At 59.8% G+C, this 19,819-nt stretch overlaps 3 protein-coding genes across 18 annotated transcripts; 2 read left to right on the top strand and 1 right to left on the bottom strand.

Annotated features, from left to right (window-relative positions):
* Positions 1 to 10: 10 nt before the first annotated feature.
* Positions 11 to 4,233, top strand: LOC110477893 (procathepsin L). Its single transcript, XM_021544070.4, has 7 exons — positions 11 to 1,886; positions 2,230 to 2,352; positions 2,525 to 2,671; positions 2,851 to 3,075; positions 3,520 to 3,688; positions 3,810 to 3,924; positions 4,012 to 4,233. Exons 1-7 carry the CDS (start codon positions 1,770 to 1,772, stop codon positions 4,109 to 4,111), a joined length of 996 nt encoding a protein of 331 aa, XP_021399745.1. The 5' UTR covers positions 11 to 1,769; the 3' UTR covers positions 4,112 to 4,233.
* A 348-nt stretch (positions 4,234 to 4,581) lies between these two features.
* Positions 4,582 to 8,562, top strand: MYDGF (myeloid derived growth factor). Its single transcript, XM_021544067.3, has 6 exons — positions 4,582 to 4,770; positions 6,107 to 6,157; positions 6,441 to 6,502; positions 6,811 to 6,892; positions 7,435 to 7,507; positions 7,803 to 8,562. Exons 1-6 carry the CDS (start codon positions 4,591 to 4,593, stop codon positions 7,880 to 7,882), a joined length of 528 nt encoding a protein of 175 aa, XP_021399742.2. The 5' UTR covers positions 4,582 to 4,590; the 3' UTR covers positions 7,883 to 8,562.
* A 1,213-nt stretch (positions 8,563 to 9,775) lies between these two features.
* Positions 9,776 to 17,929, bottom strand: TIPE1 (TNF alpha induced protein 8 like 1). 16 transcript variants are annotated; one of them, XM_085562376.1, is made up of 4 exons: positions 13,940 to 16,127; positions 12,292 to 12,418; positions 11,905 to 12,044; positions 9,776 to 11,168 (listed from the first exon to the last, which is right to left on the bottom strand). In XM_085562376.1, the coding sequence occupies exons 3-4, from the start codon at positions 11,993 to 11,995 to the stop codon at positions 10,606 to 10,608; spliced, it is 654 nt and encodes a 217-aa protein (XP_085418502.1). In that variant the 5' UTR covers positions 11,996 to 12,044; positions 12,292 to 12,418; positions 13,940 to 16,127; the 3' UTR covers positions 9,776 to 10,605. The 16 variants fall into 16 exon arrangements, 9 of the variants coding, with proteins under 9 accessions (XP_085418502.1, XP_085418501.1, XP_021399740.1 ...); XR_014950271.1 differs by lacking the exon at positions 11,905 to 12,044 and having other exon boundaries at positions 11,157 to 11,168; positions 13,940 to 14,141; positions 14,787 to 17,229; XR_014950272.1 differs by lacking the exon at positions 11,905 to 12,044 and having other exon boundaries at positions 11,157 to 11,168; positions 13,940 to 14,058; positions 14,787 to 17,229.
* Positions 17,930 to 19,819: the final 1,890 nt, after the last annotated feature.

The following is a 19,819-nucleotide window of genomic DNA, read 5'->3' as shown; positions in this document are numbered from 1 at the left end:
GATGTTCCTCGGGGGGGAAGCACGATCCAAGCAGTTGAGGGTTGGGAATCCTGGGCCGTGTGCTTGGCTCTGTGACCTTGAGCGAGTCAGCAGCAGCCTGGGGTGGGCACCTCCCTCCCTCCCCTGGCACTGGGGGTGCAGCTGCTCTGCCCCCACTCTGGGACACACAGAGCTGCTTGTGCAGAGCTGGGCCTGCCTCTGCTCGCCCTCCCAGCTCAAAGCTCCCAAACCTGGCCTTGCTTCGCCTTCCTCCGTGGGAGCTGGTGTTAATTAACCCAGCTGTTAATGCCCTGAGGGTGCTGCTGGAGGCTTGTTCTAAATGCACAGCTTCTTCCAGATGGAGCATTTGGTTTCCTGGGGATGGCTGGGAGCAGATTCCCCCCCCCCTCTTCTTGTCCTTGTGCCCAAATAATTGTCCCAATATTGCAGTTGTGGTTTAGCTGCTACAAAGCACCTCAGGTGGGAGTTTTGAGGTCAGAGGGGTGAAAGGAGGGGCTGGGCTGGAGGAAGTTGCACCTCTGAGATGTGTCTATAAGAGCATCCTGCAGCCAGAAAGCTGCACCTTCTGTTCCTCACAGCTGGGTGGGTGCTGCTGGATGGTAAGAAGCTTTTATTTTTGCAGAGTTTGTTTCTCTGCTTCCCTAATTTAATTTTTAGGCTTAATTTAAACTGTTTTTTCCTCTTCCCCAAAAAGCTGAGTGTTTCTTAAAATGTCTTAAGACTCTCTTGTCTAGAAGAGTTTGCAGATCTGTTGGCTCCTCTGATCGCCCAGCTTGCTGCAGGATTTTTTTGGCACCCTAGAAAAGGGTTGGTCGTCTTCTTTTGGGGATTGAGAATCCCGAGAGGAATTAGCTGGGAAATCTCCTCCCGGGGAGCCAGAGCTGTTCCATATGGAACAGGCTCTGTGGGGATTGAAACACAAATGATGTGGGTGGACCCACAGGGTGATGGAGCAGGGTGGCTCTGGGTGGAGGATTTGCAGCTGGAGGATGAAGCTGAGTTAATTTCTTGAGTGGGAATGACAGAGGAGCCGGCAGGTGCTGGGGAAACCAGGCAAAAACCACTCTTCCTCAAGAATTTGGGACTTGGGAGTGGCTTGGGAGGCATTTCTTTCCCAAAACCCACCCTGTGGGGCTTTATTTTTAGGTGAATGGTGTGGAGGGAGAACAGATGTTCTTGGGGACTTATTTTTAAAACAAAATCACTCCTCAAGCTACAAAATTAGCTCCGAAAAGTCACTCCTTGCCCTGAAAGATGCTCGAATGGAAAACTTCCTGGCATCTTCATTCCCAAAGTGGGTGGGATAAAGGTGCAATGACAGCTCTGGATCTGGGAAAACCACGTCAGTGGAAACTCTGGCTGCTTGAGGGTCTCAGGCATTTGATCTCTGTCCTGGGCCATGCTGTCTGCACCCCCAGAACAACTGGAGCAGCTCAGAAATCCCAGGATCCCCCAAAGGAGGAGTGGGGTGTCCAAGGAAAGCTCTGGGTGTGTCTGTGCTGGCCAAACGAAAGGGTGTAAATTGATCTTGGAGAATCCTCTCGGAGGGATTTTGGTGAAATCACAAACATCCCAGCTCCGTGCTGGGACACAGGGATGGCTTCGGGCACGGCCTCGGCAGAGAAACCTCCTGCCCCTGGTTCTCCCTCTCGGAGCTGGCACAGATTTCTGTGCCTCCCCAAGATTTTCCTGCTCCCAGCCCCTGGCTGCAGCTGGGGTGCTCAGCCCAGGGCCCCCTGACCCATTCTTGCCATCCCCAGCCCTGTGCCATGGCTCTGAGCCTGGGGCTGCTGCTGGCCCTGCTGGGCTGTGCCACAGCAGCGGATCCTGCCCTGGAGGAGGCCTGGGAAGGGTGGAAGAGTCTCTATGCCAAGGAATATCCAGGGGTAGGTTCTGCTCCCCACAACCCTCCTGCTCCTGCCCAGGGGGGTCTTGTCCCCATGCACCCACCCCACCCTGTGCCCCCTTGATCTCTATGCCAAGGAATATCTGGGGGTAGGTTCTGCTCCCCAAAACCTCCTGGTCCTGCCCAGGGGTTCTTGTCCCCATGCACCCGCCCCACCTTGTGCCCCCTTGATCCTTGATCTCTATGCCAAGGAACATCCAGGGGTAGGTCCTGCTCCCCAGAACCCTCCTGCTCCTGCCCAGGGGTTCTTGCCCACCTGCACCCACCCCACCCTGTGCCCCCTTGATCCAGAGGTCGTTCCTGATCCTCTGATCCTGTGGCAGGAGGCTGAGGCGCTCCGCAGGGAGATCTGGGAGCAGAACCTGCGCCGCATCCAGCAGCACAACCGGGAGGAGTCGCAGGGGAAGCACAGCTACCGCCTGGCCATGAACCACTTCGGGGACCTGGTACCTGCTGCCACCTCCCCTGGGCACCCCTCAGAGCACCCAGCCCTTGATCCAGGGGCTCAGGGAGGGGATGGTTCGCAGGGTTTGAGCCAGGGAGTGCCAACTCCCAGCTGGCTCCCGGGGGAGGGTGGGGGCACCCTTGGCATCACGCATTTCCCTCGGTGACCTGCAGACGAACCAGGAGTTCAATGAACTCATGAACGGCTACACCCCGGTGCCGAGGGAGGAGCCGGCAGAATTCCAAACTTCGGCAGCCCTGAAACCCCCCATGAAGGTGGACTGGAGGGCCAAGGGCTATGTGACACCTGTAAAATCCCAGGTGGGCACGGGCTGGGAGCCCAGCCAGGGCTGTGGGATGTGGGCAGCAGAACGGAGCAGCAGCTCTGTGCTGCTCTACAGTCCTCACCCCTGAGAGCAGCACCGGGGGCTCAGAGCATCCCTCTGGGGGGCTTGGGGGCGATGCCAAGTGGTGACCCCTGCTGTCCCCACCTCCCCCAGGGGGACTGCGGGTCCTGCTGGGCGTTCAGTGCCACGGGGGCCCTGGAGGGGCTCATGTTCAGGCAGACGGGGAAGTTGGTGGCGCTGAGCGAGCAGAACCTCATCGACTGCACCAAGAAGTTGGGCAACAAGGGCTGCAGGGGGGGCCACATGCAACGGGCCTTCCAGTACGTGCGTGACAACGGCGGCCTCAGCTCCGAGCGCGCCTACCCCTACACGGGCACGGTAAGGGACAGCGGGTGACCCCGGGATGTGGCTGGTGGCACAGCCCCGGCGGGCACGGTAAGGGACAGCGGGTGACTGTCGCTGTCGAGGCAGGATGGGAATGAAGAGGCTCTGATCAGAAGGCTGCTGAGAGTAAAACTCTGATTTATTCAAAATGCACTGCTCTTTTATACAGAGCTTCGCAAGGATCAACTCCATTGGTCCTGAAGTGAAAACAACTCACTGCATTGGTGCAGAGTGCTTGACACACAGTGATAGAACTTAACTATAAACAATGTGAACAACAAGAGAGATAAAGAATTATTTACATTCTTCCCCAGCTCTTTCCCAAGCTTTTGCCTGGCTAGAAACTCTCAGTTTCTTTCTTTGACTGAATCTGAGACCCACAGGTGACCCCGGGATGTGGCTGGTGGCACAGCCCCGGTGACACTGTCCCTCTCTCAGGACAACTCCCGCTGCAGATACAATCCCTCCAACAAAGCTGCCAACTGCTCCAGCTTCAGGACGCTGCCCCGGGGCGATGAGGCGGCCCTGGCACAGGCGGTGGCAGCCGTGGGGCCAGTGTCGATGGCAGTGGATGCCAGCAGCTACACTTTCCAGTTCTATGGCTCAGGTACTGTCTCTTCTTCAAAGGTAAACTGAGGCAGGGCCACTCTCTGCAGCCCCTAGCCCCAGGGAAGTGGTCCCACCACCTGGAAATGGGACCAGCTCACCCCAGCCCTGCTCCCCCCCAGGCATCTTCAGTTGCCCATATGGCCAGCAGCAGCCGAACCACGCCATGCTGGTCGTGGGCTACAACACTGCCCACTTCGGCAACTACAACGTGAGCTACTGGATCATAAAGAACAGGTGAGGGCTTGGGGTGCCCCCAAACCTGTTGGGTCGCCATTCTCGTGGGTGTGCTGATGGATGTGCTGCTTCTGTCTCTGCCCGCAGCTGGTCGGAGGGTTGGGGCGAGAAGGGCTACATGTTCCTGCTGAAAAACGCCAACAACCAGTGCGGGGTGGCCAGTGATGTCAGCTACCCAGTAGCCTGAGCCAGGACAGCTCTGCCTCCTTCCCACCCGGCCGGAGAACCCACAGCTGTTTCCTTCTGAAAAAGAGCTTTTGTTCCTCTGCAGCAAGAAGCAATTAAAAGTCTTGGTTAATCTTGGCACCACGGATGGCTTGGGTTGGATGGAATTCGAAGCCCATCTTCTCCCCGGACACCTTCCAGGTTGCTCCAAGCCCCATCCAACCTGGATGCTCCCTCTCACCATGCTCAGCACTCTCCAGGCTGTCCCTCCCAGCCCGGCCATCCTGCTGTCCTTTGTCCCCATGGCACCTTATCCTCGTGGTGCCTTAGTGCCCTGACCACAGGGCCTCCTGTCCCTCTGTCCTGCTGTCCCCACGTCCTCCTGTCCCTGCGCGGTCGCCGCCGCTCCGGCGCGCCCGGACTCCTGCCCACACCCAACATGGCCGCCGTGCCGTCGCGCTGGCCCCTGCCGGCCGCCATAGCCCGCTCTTCCTCTCCAAGATGGCGGCGCCCAGCAGGAGCAGCGGCTGCCGCGCGTGGGCCGCGCTGCTGCCCGCGGCTCTGCTGTGCCTGGCGGCCCGCGCGGCCGCGGAACCGGGCGCGGCCCCGGGAGCGGCCCCGAGCACGGCCGAGTTCGACGTGCGGCCCGGCGGGGAGGTTCACTCCTTCTCCCGGAGCCTGGTGAGCGGCCCGGAGGGAGGGAGGGGGAGCGGAGAGAGTACGCGCCCCTCGCTGATTGGCTGCGCGACACGTCACTCATGTCACCTGCTGTGGGGATTGGCTGGAGGCGAGAGAGGGCGGGGCGAGCGGGTGGGGGGGTCCCCAGGGAGAAAGGGGTCCCCAAAGGGGCTGCAAGGATCTGGGGGCTCTAGGGAGAAAACGGGGGTCTGCAGGGGAAAGGGGGTCCCAAAGGGGGCTACAAGGGCAGGGGGACCCCTCGGAGAGCGGGGGTCAGCAGGGGAAAGGGGGTCCTCAAAGGGGGGCTACAAGGGGAGCTGGGGCCTGCAAGGGAAATGAGGTCGCCAAAGGGGGCTGCAAGAATAGGGGGACCCCAGGGAGTGTGGGGGTCTGCAAGGGAAGTGGGATCCCTAAAGGGGGGCTACAAGGGCAGGGGGGCTGGCTCCAGGGAGAACGGGAGTCTGCAGGGGAAAGGGGGTCCCTAAAGGGAGGCTTTAAAGGCAGGGGGGCCCCAGGGAGTGTGGGGGTCTGCAAGGGACAGGGGGTCCCCAAAGGGAGGCTCTAAAGGCAAGGGGGACCCCAAGGAGAGTGGGGGTTGCAAAGGATAGGGGGTCCCAAAGGGGGCTACAAGGGCAGGGGGGCTTCAGGGAGTGTGGGGGCTGCAAGGGAAAGGGGGACCCCAAAGGGAGCTACAAGGATCGGGGGGCTCTAGGGAGAACGGGGGTCTGCAAGGGAGAGGGGTCCCCACAGGGGGTTACAAGGGCAGGGGGACCCCAGGGAGAACGGGGGTGCTCCAGGAGGGAAGGAGCCTCCACAGAGAAGGGGGTCCTCGAGGGGAAGGAGTCCCCAGGGGGGGTTCTCCAGCAGAAGGGGTTCCCCAAGGTGAGGCAGTTTCTGGAGCGAGGAGACCCCCAGGGATGGGGACCTGCTGTGGGTAACAGCCCCCCAGGGGAAGGGGGGGTACCCCGAGGGCAGCGAGAGGGGAAGGGGGTCTCAAAGAAAGAAGGGTCCTCATGGGAGGGGACTCAGCAAGGGAAGGGCCCCAGTGCAGAAGGGGCTGGGGGTCCCTGGGCACCCCAGAACACGAGTCCACCCCAGAGGAAATGGCCTCAGGTGGTGCCAGAGCAGGTTTAGGCTGGATATTGGGAAATATTCTTGATGGAAAGGGAGGCCAGGCACTGGCACTGTGGCACTGGTGGAGTCCCCATCCCTGGGAGGATTTAAAGCCTTGTGGCACTTGGGGACAGGGCTCAGCGTGGCCTCGGCAGTGCTGGGCTTTTCCAAGCTCAGCAACTCCTGGGTTCTGTGGGATAAAAGCTCCTGTTCCTCTCTCTGGCAGGGGGATTACGGCTGCACCTTCACCTACTCGGCCCAGGGAGGCACAAACGAGGTGAGCCAGGCCAGTCCCGGGTGAGCCGGGCCAGCCCTGGGCGTGTCCTGCTGCAATCAGCTCCTTTTTCCCATCCCAAAAGGAAAAGGGGCCCGGAGCTGTTTGTGTGAGAGCACAATCCTGGCTGCAGGGAGCAGGAGGGGCCAGCAGCGAGTGCTGGGGGTGGTGGTTGGATTATTTCGGAGCTCCTGCTGCAGCTGGAGGGGAGGGATTGGCCTTGGAGGGTTTTCCCCGCGTTGGCTCTGGATTTTCCCCGCGTTGACTCTGGATTTTCGCCGTGCAGCAGTGGCAGATGACCGTGGGAGTGAGCGAGGACAACGGGCTCTTCTCCTGCTCCATCTGGAGGTGTGTCCCAAGCACGGCCACCACAGGGGTGGCTGCGGGGCAGGGACAAGGACCCGGCTTCCCTGCTGGATTTGCATCTGGTCAGGGTTTTCCTCTCCCAGGGATGCTGTGGTTCCGGGGGCTTTTCATGCAGCTGTTGGTTTCTAAATTCTCTCTTCCCCTCTCCCCTGCTCTGCACAAAAGCTGCAAAAAATCCAGAGGTGGCTGTTGAGGGGGAGGAGGGAGGGAGCCAGGAATTCTTCATTCCTCTGCTCCTCCTCCTCTGCACCTCTGTGCCAGATGACAAAGGCTCTGCTTTCTTCTTTCAGGCCCCAAGGGAAGTCTTATCTCTTCTTTACCCAGTTTAAAGCTGAAGTGAAAGGAGCCAAGATAGAGTATGCCATGGCTTATGTAAGTCCCAGCTGATCCCGGGGAAGCAGGAGTGTGGGAGGCTGCTATAAAACATGAATTAGACATGGAAAACATTTATTAGACATCTGTGCCATGAAGTGCAGCTCCATCAGGTCCTTAATTAGAGGCTGGTGGCAGGCAGGAGAGGGGCTGCAGGTGAGCAGCCTGCTCCTTTGTGTTCCTGCCCTCTCAGCCACACGGATTTGCTGGGAGCGGGCTCCAAAGGGCACTGAGGGAGTTTTGGATTGCCTCAGCTGATTGCATGTGACAAAGCAAATTAAACCTCTGCTGGTGTTTTTGTCTGGTTCATTCTTCCATTTCCCACTTTCCAGGGGTGAGGCTTTCATTCACCCTAAGGATACGAGTCCGTGGTTTGATAGGGAACAGGAAAACAGAGATTTTCCTTCAGATTTCCTTTGTGCACTTCATTCTTCCACTGCAAATCTCAACCCTGCTCATTCTCAGTGGGCTGTTGTTTGGTTTGAATGCTGTGACCTGTTGGATTTCCTCAGCCTCTTACACCTCCTTCCTTCCTCTTTCAGTCTCAGGCTGCTGCGGGTGCCCTGAGCGACATCCCCTTAAAACAGGAAGAGTTTGAAATGACTGAAACATCAGGTGTGTGCCTGAGGGGGCTGGGAGAGAGGGGCTGGGAGGGGAGACAGGCCTGGCACCAGTTTAAGCTCAAATCCTGGTGACAGAGCCATGGATCTGGGGGTCCAGTGCTTTAATCCAGCACTGACAGCTGGATTTTGTGGGCGATAAACTCCCGGTGTAATGAGGGATTTCTCCCCCAGCCTGGCACGTGTGGGAGTGGGAAGAGCAGTGCCCAACACGCTGGGAAGGGCCCAGCAGGGCTCTTTTGTTCCTGCTATTCCAGCTGCTGATCCTGGGCTTTTGTCTCTCCCTGCAGTGTCTCACAGGGAAGGCAAGTTCCGTTTCGAGCTGTCCAAACTCATGATTGTAGCAAAAACCCCCCGTGACGAGCTGTGACCCCAGGCCAGCCCCGGGCAGGGGGCACGGCCAGAGCAGCATGGCAGTGAAGAGATTTCCTGCTTACCTGCAGGGTTTTTCTTTTGGTTGGCCAAACCTTTTCTGTTTTTCCATACTGAAATGTGCTGGGGACCGACTTGGAGGTGTGGGGACAGGTTTGTTGTGCCTTGTGTCAGAGTAACAACGTGCTTTTTGCAGCTGGAAAAGCCCTGGGAGGCTCCTGATCCTCCTGTGCCCCTTCCTGCTTGGCTGAGCAGGGCAGAGCTCCCTGGAAAGGGGCTCCTTATCTGCCTGGCTGGGAAGAGCAGCGCAGGGAGATAAGGGGCTGGACTTAAGCAGGGCTGGCTAAAGGGAAGTTGTTAACTCTGTCGTCTCTGGAGGGAAGATGGGATTTCTCTCTCCACCAGCGTGACAGGAGGAAATAATTAATTGGGGGGGAGGGAGGGAGGGAATTGGCCAAAGCTCTGATTCCATGGTGAGTGTGGGGCTGGGGGAACACAGAGCAGCTTATTCTGACACAAGAATCAACCCAGGCAACCCTTCCACATGTCAGCACAACCACAGGACTATTTTATACCTACAGAAAAGTGATTTTTTTTTTCTTATCCAGAGTAATAACAGGGAATGTGCAATTCCTTTCCTGTGTAAATACAGCACAAATAAAGAAATAAAGCATCGTGCTCTGGCCTGAAGCTGCTCTGTTCTGTCCCTCTTCCCCTCTCCAGCTGTGTGGACCTTCATTGCTGCTTGGCCAGGAGGAGCTGAGGTGTCCTAGGGGAATTTGGGGGCTGCAGAGGGTTTAGGGGGGATCTTGCAGCTGACACAGACCCAAATCTTGGGAACAGCAAAGAGTTTCTGGCTGGGCATCCCTTGGCCCCATCCCACCACACTTGCCTGGGATTCCCAGCTTTGATTCCTGTCCAGCACACTCCTGACAGGGACACAGCAGCCCGGGGGGGGACAGGAGCTGTTCTCAAATGCCCCTTCCTGAGGGACCAGCACCTCTTGGGCTCCTGGTGTTCTCCACACCCCCTTGTGAACGAGCTCTGCCCCCACCCCAAGCTGTGTCCCACGATTATCAGTGACAGCTGCAGCCAGGCCTGTGAGGTGACAGAGGCAGGGCCTTTTGTGTCTTTTATTTCATCTTCTAAGACTGAGAGTTATCAGTGCCAGTGGTGGGAAGGGAGCAGGAGCAGGAGCCGGCAGCTGGAGACATCCAGGGAGCAAAAGGCACCAGAAGGTTGTGGAGATAAGGCCAGTGGAGGTGGTGTGGTGTCTTGGGTGCTAAAAGGGCAATTTCCAGTGCTCAGAGCTGAGCTCAGCGTGCTGGGAGTGACCTGAGCATCCCTGCTGCTCCAGGAGCCACCCCTGCTCCCTGCTCCAGGGTCCCTGCTGCCAGGGCTCTGCTTTTGGGCCCCCCTGGGCCCTGAGGGGATGTGGGGGTGCAGAGGAGCACGTGTGGGTGCCTGCTGGCAGCAGGATCTCACCAAATCATTGAATGGTTGGGGTTTGGAGAGGCCTTAAAGCTCATCCAGTGCCACCCCTGCCATGGGCAGGGACAACTTCCACTGTCCCAGATTGCTCCAAGCCCTGTCCAGCCTGGCTTTGGGCACTGCCAGGGGTGGGGCAGCCTGTGCCAGGGCCTCCCCACCCTCGCAGGGAGGAATTCCCAATATCCCACCTAGCCCTGTCCTCTGGCAGTGGGAAGCCATTCCCCTTTGTCCATGCAAACCCAGGAGCTGCTGAGCAGGGCCAGCACAACCAGCAGCAATGCCAGGGGACAGAGGGCACAAACCCCAGGTCACAGAGAGCCACCAGCACCTGGGGGCAAAGCCAGCTGTCCCCAGAGCTGATTGTGTCACTGTCACCACTGCCAGAACAACCTCACAGAGCTCCCAGGCCACACAGGTGAGTTTATTTAAACAACTCATTTTTACAGAGTTTACAGAGTTTGCTAAAAACGAGCATCACTCAGTCAAGGGCATGGAAAAGGGATGAAATCCCAGGGGAGCTTTGGATGACCACCAAGGGCAGCGCTGGAGCTGCCAGGTGGCACCACCACCACAGGAGGCTGGTGGGCAGTTGGGTGTGGGGTGGTTCCAGGGATCCAGGGATGGAGCAGCTCCCTCCCAGCTCATCCCCAGGTGAGGAAGGATCCTCCTGGTCTCAGGGACTTGTCTTTGAGGACACCTAAACCCAGGCAGGAGCACCTCCCTGCCTGAGGCAGCACAAGTCTGGAGCATGATTTTCTCCCCACCACGTTGTGGAGCTGCTGGAAGGAAACCAGAGAGTTCCACAACCCTCCAGTTTGGGGTCTCCAAACTGTTCACCCCAACAACGTCCCACCTGCTCAGAGACACTTCAGAGGTGCTTCACACCGCGAGTCTTTGGTTTGTTTTCCCCACAGAGAGGGATACAACAGAGTTCAAGGCAAAGAGTCCAAATCCTTGGACTCAGCTAAAGGCACTTGGTGGGCAAAGGAAATCAAACTGTACAGCAGGGACCCAAAATGCCAGGATCTCCTGGAGAGGGCTCAGCCCAGCACAGGGAGGGGTTTGCAGACCCTGGGCGAGGGGGAGACGAAGTCAAGAGGTCCAACCTCATGGAGAAACGAGCAGAACGCTGCAGAGGAGGAGGAGGAGGAGGGGACGGCGAGCCCGCTGAAGACCACAGCGCACACCTCATCTTCGGCCTGGCGGGAGGCAGACTCCAGCTGCCCAGCCTCAGATGTTGTCCTCCTCCAGCATCTTGTTGACCCCTTCGCAGATCCTCCGCAGGTGGGTGCGGTAGGGCTCGGCCGGGCCGTACAGGGCCGACAGGAACTCGTAGTCCGCAAAGTGGTTGAAGACGTGGTTGATGCGCGAGTGCGACTTGGCCGTCAGGTGCCCGTTGACCGCCTGGTGCAGCAGGTCCCGGCACTCGGTGAGCACGCTGGCCATCACCCTGCGGTCGAAGGTGAAGTCTATCTGGTGGAAGCTGACGGCCGTCATGGCCAAGGTGTGCACCTTCTTACGGAACCGCTCCATCAGCAGCAGCTCCTCGGGGCTGAACTGCCCGTTGCGGTAGAGAACCCCCAGCTTCATCACGATCTTGATGAGGTTCTTGATGATCTTCTGGGCCTCTTTGCGGTTGTGGGTGTACTCCTTGGTGGCCCGGTACAGCTCGTCCAGGATCTCGCTGCTGGTGTCGTCGATGAAGGCGTTGGCGATGGTCTTGGTGGCCATTTTGCTCAGGAGCTTCTTCTGGGCCTGCAGGGCCAAGTTCTTGGTGCTGAAGGTGTCCATCTCTGCGGGGAAAGAGGCACACACGGATCAGTCCCTGCTCTGCATCCATCCCTGTGGGGCTCAGATTCAGTCAAAGAAAGAAACTGAGAGTTTCTATCCAGGCAGAAACCTGGGAAAGAGCTGGAGAAGAATGTAAATAATTCTTTATCTCTCTTGTTGTTCACATTGTTTATAGTTAAGTTCTATCACTGTGCGTAAGCACTCTGCACCAATGCTGTGAGTTGTTTTCACTTCAGGACCAATGGAGTTGGTCCTCACAAAGCTCTGTATAAAAGAGCAGTGTATTTTGAATAAATCAGAGTTTTACTCTCAGGAGTTGGTGCTTACGAAGCTCTGTCAAAAAGAGAAGTGTATTTTGAATAAATCAGAGTTTTACTCTCACAGCCTTCTGAGTCAAGTCTCTTCATTCCCATCCTGCCTCGACAGCGACACATCCCCATCCCACCTGGGCTGCTGGTGTGTCCCAGGCCACAGCAGAGGGTGGAGCTGGATGAGCTTTAAGCTCCCTTCCCACACAAATCATTCCATGATTTGTGATTCCTCAACTCCCCACACAGATTTTTGGCAGGAGAAAGAGCATCTCCGTGCAACAGCGAGACTGAGGGAGCTCCTGGGTGCCAGGGCAGGTGAGAGCTGAGCTCACCCCCCAGGATTTGTTGCTGGGATCAGTTAGAGGGTGTTCCCACCTTCCTTTTCCCAAATTCTGTGGAGAGGCTGCAGCGAGCGAGGTGTCCCTACCTGAGCACGGCCCGTGACCCTCCATCCCGGCGTCCCTCCTGCGACCGACGCCTGCCTCCTCCCGCTGCAGCAAGGACTCTTGCCCCATCATTTTAACATTTTTCCTTCCTCAAAACCTGACTCACTTCCTGCAGGGTGAACTGGGGACAGCCCAGGTGGCAGCTGAGTCACCCCCCGATGCCATGTGCCACATGCGCCGCGGTGCCGGCCGCGGCCGGAGCGGCACAGCCGGTTTGCAGCACCCAGGAATGGCATGGGAGCCCTTTTCCCTGGCACTGCTCGCCCTGGAACACCCACACAAGCTCGGGCTTGTCCTGCTGCTGCTCCAGCCTCCTCCAGAGCCGGCACTGCACCAAGGTGAATTATTCACCCAGACAGGAACCTCACCTCCAGCCCAACTCCCACATCCCGGCGGGACCAAATCCGTCACCTCGGGCAGAGCACGGCTTGAAACTCTGCTGCGAACGATTCAAACAAACCCTGGAGATGCATCTCGGCCTGGGAAACTGCAGAGCTACAAATCACAGGGAGGGGAGAACAGCAGGAAATCACCCGGGATGGATGGGCAGAGCTGGGAGCTGCTTATGCAAGAGCCTGCACATGGCACGGACAGCCTGGCAGAGCAGGAGGGGATGGGATCAGCCTATAAATAAACACATCCCCAGGGAGGGGAGAGGAGATATTTCAGCTGAAGGGTGCTGCTGGTGTGAGGATGGATGGGGATAAATTGCTCATGCAGGTTTAGGTTTGATGTTAGGAAGGAATTCTTCCCTGAGAGGGAGCTGAGGCCGTGGCACAGGGTGCTCAGAGTAGCTGGGGCTGCTCCTGGATCCCTGGAAGTGTCCCAGGCCAGCTTGGATGGGGCTTGGAGCAGTGGAAGGTCTCCCTGCCATGGCAGGGGGAGGATGAGATGAGCTTTTGGTCTTTTTCCGACCCAAACCATTCCACAACTCCGGGATTCTGTCACAGAACCGAGTCTGTCCCCACCACGGGCAGCTCTGTCATTTCCCCCTGGCCAAACTGAAAACCCTAAACCCCTCTGGGGATGCCCAGCCCTGCTCCTACCACTCTGGAGCACCCACCAGGCTCTCAGGAGCAAATCCCAGCTCCTCAGGGATGCCCTGCTGTGGCCAAGGCTGCCCAACCTGTCATGCCAGGATGAGGGTGCTGAGCCCTGGCTCCCTGAGCATCTCCCAGCCATCAGCTCCGTGGGGATGAGAATTCCAGGAGCAGCGACAGAGACGTCGCCTGCAGGGTAATTTACAGCCCTCAGGAAAAACAAGGAGGTTTGGAAGCATTTCCTACGGTGGGAAAACATCGATTTTTTGTCAGCCTGAGCCTCGAGCTGAGGCTCTCACACTTAATAAGACAAAAATGACAACGCAGAGCTGGTGACAGCAGCTGCTGGGTGATGGAATTCCAGTGGCTGCATCCAGGAGGTGCTGCCTGAGCCCGGGCAGGAGGGAGGGATGGGCAGGATGGGCAGAGGCTGCTCCATCTCCTCTGCCCTGGCTGCGAGGGAACTCAATTCACCCATGCCAGGCATCCTGTCCGGAAGGAGCAGGGCTTTGCTGTGGTGTTGACAGCCTGGAATTTCCCTCCCCAGGCTCGTGGAGTGCTCTGGGAATGGTGCCTGGATAAATAGGAATTCCCACACCCGAGCTTCTCCCTCGGGTGACCACAGACATAAAGCGAGGGCAAACTCCACCTCCAGAACACACAAAAAATAGGAAGTGCCAAGTCCTGCCAGCTGCCCACGGCTCCCAAATGCCAGCTGGAATCATGGATCAACCCTCTGCTCCCTGCACCAAACAACAGCCGGCTGCTCACAGCCCTCCCCTGCCCCAGGACCAGGAGCATCGCTCCAGCAGGGAAACTGAGGCACGAAGCATTATGGGGAGGAGGTGTCTAAGGACCCCAAAAGTGCTATACAGGCGGGTATGGAGATCCCAAAAACGCAACCAGCTCCCTCTCCAGTGCCCAGAGATGGTTTTATAGGCTGCTTCCTGCAAAACCCAAGGAAACCCAGGCTCACCTCCTGCTGGCTCCGGCTGCACCAGGATGGTTCCCCGGGCACCCTCCACAGCACACTCGGCCCAGCAGGACCTGCTGACTCAGCACCAGCGGGAGATTTCACTGGAATGAGCCTTTTTCCTGCCGGGAAGGGCCCCACGACCCCATTGTTCAGGAGGGGCTGCTATCAGCACACAGAAGAGTCGAGCCTTGCCCCGAGCAGCCTGAAAGAAGCCACTTCACTTCCTTCCTGTCGCTGAAGTTTCCAGCCCTGCTCAGGGCTTGGGCTCCCCCCCCACCCCCTTCTGCTTTTTCATGAAAACACCCTAAAAAAAACCAGCTTCTTCTTCTTCAAAAATGGAGCAGCCCAGTGCTGCTGTCACCGAGTTCCTCCCTGCTCCGGAAGAGTGTGGCAGGGCTGTGGTCCCAACGGTGGCTTTGGGGACAGGTACAGCCCTTTCTCGGAGGGTTTCCACCCATTTTGGAGGTTTTTGGGGGAGCCTTGCAGCCCTGAGCGGTGGTGTGAGGGTTGAGGTGTCCTGGGTGAGGACGCAGAGGGGAGGGTGGCCCTGTCACAGGATGGATGTGGTCCCCTGGGGACAGACATCTCTGGTTTGGTTTGGTGCTCACCCCACAAGGCTTGCACCTCACCCAACACTTGGCTGTGACCCGATTTCCCAAAAAAAAAACCTCTCCCACAGCACTGAAGGCACAAGCATCAATTATCAATCATCATCAGAAAGCTCCTGTGCGAGGGGGGAGGACAAGACCCTGTCACCTCTGGTCACCTGGCACCGGTGGCACCACAGCAAAGCCGAGTGAACGCTGTCCAACCCAGCAGTGATACCACCCCAATTATCATTTTTTACCTGCTCCAAAGATCCCTGTCCCTGCCTGTCCCTTCCACCTGGCTCCCACCAGCAGCTCCATGGACTTGATCCCCTGAGCCTCCCCAGTTCCCTTGGCAGCAGGTGAATATTTCATGCAGGGAAGGAAAAGCACTTTAATTAATTCATGGAGCAGCACAGAGGGGGAGGCTCCACAAAGCTCCAGCTCAGAGCAGAGGCGCCTCTGCCTCCTCTTCCTCCTCCTCTCCCTCCTCCACCTTCCCACCCCGGCCTTAGTAACTTGGTCTTGCTACAAGTTTCCTCCAACACGGAAACATCGTTTCCCAACAGGATAAACATTGAATAGTGGCCATCTCCCTGGATTTCCCTCCATCCCACAGGCTTCTCCTTCCCCTGCTTTGGGAAACACCCCTGCTCTGCCCCCCAGCATTCCCAGTCCCCCCAGCCCCGTGGCTGAATGCCAAGAGGGCGGATGGGATCCCACTGCTCTGCTCTCCATCCCCCAGCAGCGTGCTCCAACCCCTATTAATTAATTAAACCCTCCTGCATTCCAGCAGCTCCGGGCAGTAACCTGAGAGCCCCAGCAGCATCTCCAGCCTGTCCCGCAGCATCCGTGAGCCCCGCAGCTCCCAGGCCCCCGTTACCAGCGCCGGGAGAGCCGAGGGAGAGGAGCGGGAGGAAGGCTGAAGGACGCTCGCAGGTTGCCATGGTGCAAAGGGCAGCCGGAGACGCTGCGTGTGTGCCGAGCGGGGTGAGGCCAGGAGGAAAAAACACTGAATAAACACCTCGCCCGAGGAAAAAAAGCTCCTTCCTTGGCAAAGCCGGGCGGATCCGTGGCTGGAGAGGGCACCGGGAACGCTGCTGGGCACCGCTGCTTCCAGCTCGCCCCGCTCGCTCCCGCTGGTGCCATGTCCCCATCACTGTCCCCATCACTGTCCCCATCACTGTCCCCATCACTGTCCCCATCCCCGTCCTCTCCCTCTGAGCTCCCCCGTCCCAAAATCTCCTTCCCTTCAGCACGAGGCTGAAGCCACGCGAGGGAGATGGATTTTGGTTTTGCCTGGGAGCGCTGATCCGCCCTGGCAGCACCGACGTGTCCGTGCAAGGAGCCGAGGCGCCCATCCGAGGGGGGCTCTGGCGGTGCCAACGCCGGGCACGGCTGGGGAACCCCCAAAAGTGGGATTCCCGTGGGAATGGCATCCTGGGATCCGCAGGGAGGGGTGCTCGCCCCCCAGCTCGGGGCAGGGGCTCATCCTGGGGGTGGTTGTGGCATCAAGGAATTCTCCCTGCGATTACTGTGACCCGCGGGGGAGGCAGCTGCCAAATTGGAGAGGAGGAGGAATTGAGGTTATTTTAAGGAGAGGAGGAGGAGGAGGAGGAGGAGGAGGAAGGGGGGTTATTTTATGGAGGGGAGGAGGAAGAAAGGGAGATTTTATGGAGAAAAGGCAGAGGAAGAGGAGGAGGAAGGGGGGTATTTTACAGAGAGGAGGAAGGGGGGGTTATTTTGGAGCATCTGTCTCGCCTTCCATTTCCTCCTTTTCTTTCTCCAGCTGCCATCAAGCTGCTCTCCCTGGCAGCAACTTCCTTTCTCCTTCGTTTGGAGCAGACTGGAGACTTATGGGGAAGTAGAAAACAGAGGCTGGGAGGGGGGAAACTGAGGCCAAACCACCATCCGTCCGTCCGTCTGTCCGGCCGCGGTGGGGGCCAGGGCACATCACATGCTTCCTGCCTCGGGATCTGGAGGACAAAGTCGCTCTCTGGGAGGGAGGAAAACTCCACGGGACAATTGGGATTCAGTGCTGGGCTTGGGGTCAAGGAAAGAAGGGCCCAAATCCTTCCCTGCTCCAGGGAAATTTCGAGTTGGGAGCTTTTACAGCCAGCTCGCGGCCCGGGCGGGATCCGGCCTCTCCACAGGGATTAGAATTTCCAGGAATGGAGGAATTTCAGCCTCGGGAGCGCAGGGGTGGGAGGAGGGACAGGCGATGCTCAAGCCAAGTGCTGCCATGGGGTACCCGGCCCTGCCCTGGCACGTGGGGCCGTGCCAGCCCCACGGGGGTGGCTCCGGTGCCTCCTCCCGGTTCCCGTTATCCAACACCCACCGGACCCAGCCCCGTCGCGTTTTCCTTGAATCTGGCGAGGGGAAATCGCCTTTTCCCCGGGGTTTATCCACCTGGGGAAACTGAGGCACATCCTGCCGGGAGCGGCTCCCAGCCCTGCCCGCCCCGCGGCTCCCCAAACCCTCCTTTCCCCTCGGGGGCTGCGCGCGGCCGTCGGTGCCCGGTGACACCGGGGAGAGGGGGGACACATACACGGGTGATTCCCGGGATGGAGGGCGAGAGGTTTCGCCCCGCAGCGCAAGCACGGAACAGGCCGGTACCGAGCGCCCCCGCCCACACGGACCGGGGAAGATGGGAGGAACCGGGGAACCGGGAGGAACTGGGAGGTACCGGGAGATACCGGGGGAACCGGCCCTTACCTGCAGCCTGACTCGGGGAGAGCGGCGCCGGGACCGGGGCTTCTCCGGTGCCCCCGGCGGGACGGGACGGGGCGGGACGGGGCTGGACGGGGCGGGGCCAGGCGGAGGGTCCCGCTTCCCCCGGCGCCTCTCCCTGCCCGGCGGGCTCCCGCAGGCGCTACCCGTGCCCGGTCCTCGATGCCGGTGCCCGGTGACGACGTCCGGCGTTCGGTCTTCGATGCCCAGTGCCGGTCCCGGTGTCCGATGTCCGGTTCCTGTTTCCCGGTGCTGGTTCCCGGTGTCCAGTGTCCGATGTCCGGTGCCCGGTGCCAGTTCCCAATATCTGTTTCCCGATTCCCGATGCCGGTTCCCGGTGTCCGGTGCCCGGTGCTGTTCCCGCTGTCTGATTCTCGGCGTCTGGTACCCGGTGCCCCGTGTCTGGTTCCCGGTTCCCGGCTGTCAGTGTCCGGTTCCCGGTGCCGATACCCAGTGCCAGTTCCCGCCTTTCAGTGCCCGGTTCCCGGTGCCGGTTCCCGGTGCCGGTTCCCGTTCCTCAATGTCCGGCTGGCGGTGCCGGTTCCCGGCTCTCAGTGAGGGGTTCCCGGTGCCGGTTCCGTCTCTCGGAGCCCGGTTCCCGTCTCCCGGTGCCGGTTCCCGGCGGGTCGGGGCCTCCCGCCCGCGGTCGCCGCCAAGTCCCGCGCGGGGCCGGGAGCGGCGGGGGCGGGGCCGGGGGCGTGTCCCGCGGGCGGCGCCAGCCAATGGCGGCGCGGGGCTTGCTACGAAGCAGCCAATGGGAGCGCGCGGATGGGGCGTGGGCGGGGCCGGGGCGGGCGCGTCCCCGCGGGTCCCGCGCGCGTGGGCCGGTCCCGGTAACGCGCGTGGGGCGGGCAGGGCCCCCCAGCCCGCACGGGGGTGACGGGGACACGGGTGGGTGACAGGGACACGGGTGTGTGACAGGGACACGGGTGGGTGACGGGGACACGGGTGGGTGACGGGGACATCGGTGGGGGATAGGATCACGCGTGGGACGCCGGCGGCGCTGATGAGCCGGAGCTGAGGAGGGCGCTGCTGGACCGGGCTGTGCGTGGGCAGCGCCGCGGGGTCCTGCAAAGCTCCCCCTCCTCTGCACACAGCGTCCCCACGAGGGGATGTGACACCCGTGGGAAGAGGGGAAGGCGTGGGGGCTGCCGTGCTGCCGGCCGAGAGCAGCGTGTGCGGGAATGTTTAGGCGCGGGGGTCGCGGCTGTCGGGACCCCCCGACATCCCAGAGATTCTGCGCTCCCCAGCATCGGGAGTGTCGGAGCATCCTTCCTCTTCCTCCTCCCGGCTCCGTGGGTAGGAGCCGCGGCACGGGATCCTAATTCCCAAAGGTGGCATTAAACAGATTAAAAGTGGGATTTAGAGCGGATTAAAGTCTGGATTAACGGCAGCCTTGACTTGAGTCTTGGTCTCACGCAGCGGCTGGGAAGCGAACCCCAAATCCTCGCCAATTCCCCGGCTCTGATGCCCCCCGCCCCACGGCAGTGCCCGACACCCCCGGGGCATCGCCCCCACTCGCAATATTCCCGAGGATTTCCGCTGGTGCCAGCTCGTGCCGGAGCAGCCGCAGCAGCTGTTGCCGCACTGCCGAACAGCTGTGGCACCAACCTGCCCTGCATAAATCACCCTCCGGGCTCGTCCGGTCCCGGTGGCCACCGGGAGCCTGGTCCTGTGTCCCCATCACTGCCCTGCTCTGTATTTTCACCGCTGTCCTGCTGTCCCCATTGCTGTCCTGTCTTGTGTCAGCACCATTTCCCTATCCCATGTCCCCATTCCTGCCCCATCCCATGTCCCCTATTCCTGCCCCATCCCATGTCCCCATTTCTGCCTCATCCCCTGTCCCTATTCCTGCCCCATTCCTGCCCCATCCCGTGTCCCCATTGCTGCCCCATCCCCTGTCCCCATCCATGTCCCCATTCCTGCCCCATCCCATATCCCCATTCCTGCCCCATTCCCTGTCCCCATTCCTGCCCCATTCCATGTCCCCTATTCCTGCCCCATCCCGTGTCCCCATTCCTGCCCCATTCCCTGTCCCCATTCCTGCCCCATCCCCTGTCCCCATTCCTGCCCCATCCCGTGTCCCCATTCCTGCCCCATCCCCTGTCCCCATCCATGTCCCCATTCCTGCCCCATCCCATGTCCTCTATTCCTGCCCCATCCCATGTCCCCTATTCCTGCCCCATCCCATGTCCCCATTCCTGCCCCATTCCCTGTCCCCATCCCGTGTCCCCATTCCTGCCCCATCCCATGTCCCCATTCCTGCCCCATTCCCTGTCCCCATCCCGTGTCCCCATCCCGTGTCCCCATTCCTGCCCTGTCCTGCGCCCCCACCGCTGTCCCACCCCACGCTGCCATCGCTGGGCCACCCCCGCCGTTTGTCACCTCGCTCAGGCTGTCGCTGAAGGTGTTTTGGAGGGTGATGGGATGGGGTGGCCGTGTGGGGAGCACCCCTGGGTGCACTCCGGTGTGCCCAACACGCAGATCCCACAATTCCCAACTCGGGAAGGATCTCAGCAATGTCCCCACGTCTTGCAGAGCTCTGCTCCTCAGCCCAGCCCTG

The sequence above is a fragment of the Lonchura striata genome, chromosome 28 (genome assembly GCF_050655825.1).
Source record: "Lonchura striata isolate lonStrDom1 chromosome 28, ASM5065582v1, whole genome shotgun sequence".
Lineage (NCBI taxonomy): Eukaryota > Metazoa > Chordata > Aves > Passeriformes > Estrildidae > Lonchura > Lonchura striata.
This window is presented reverse-complemented; position numbering and strand designations above follow the sequence as displayed.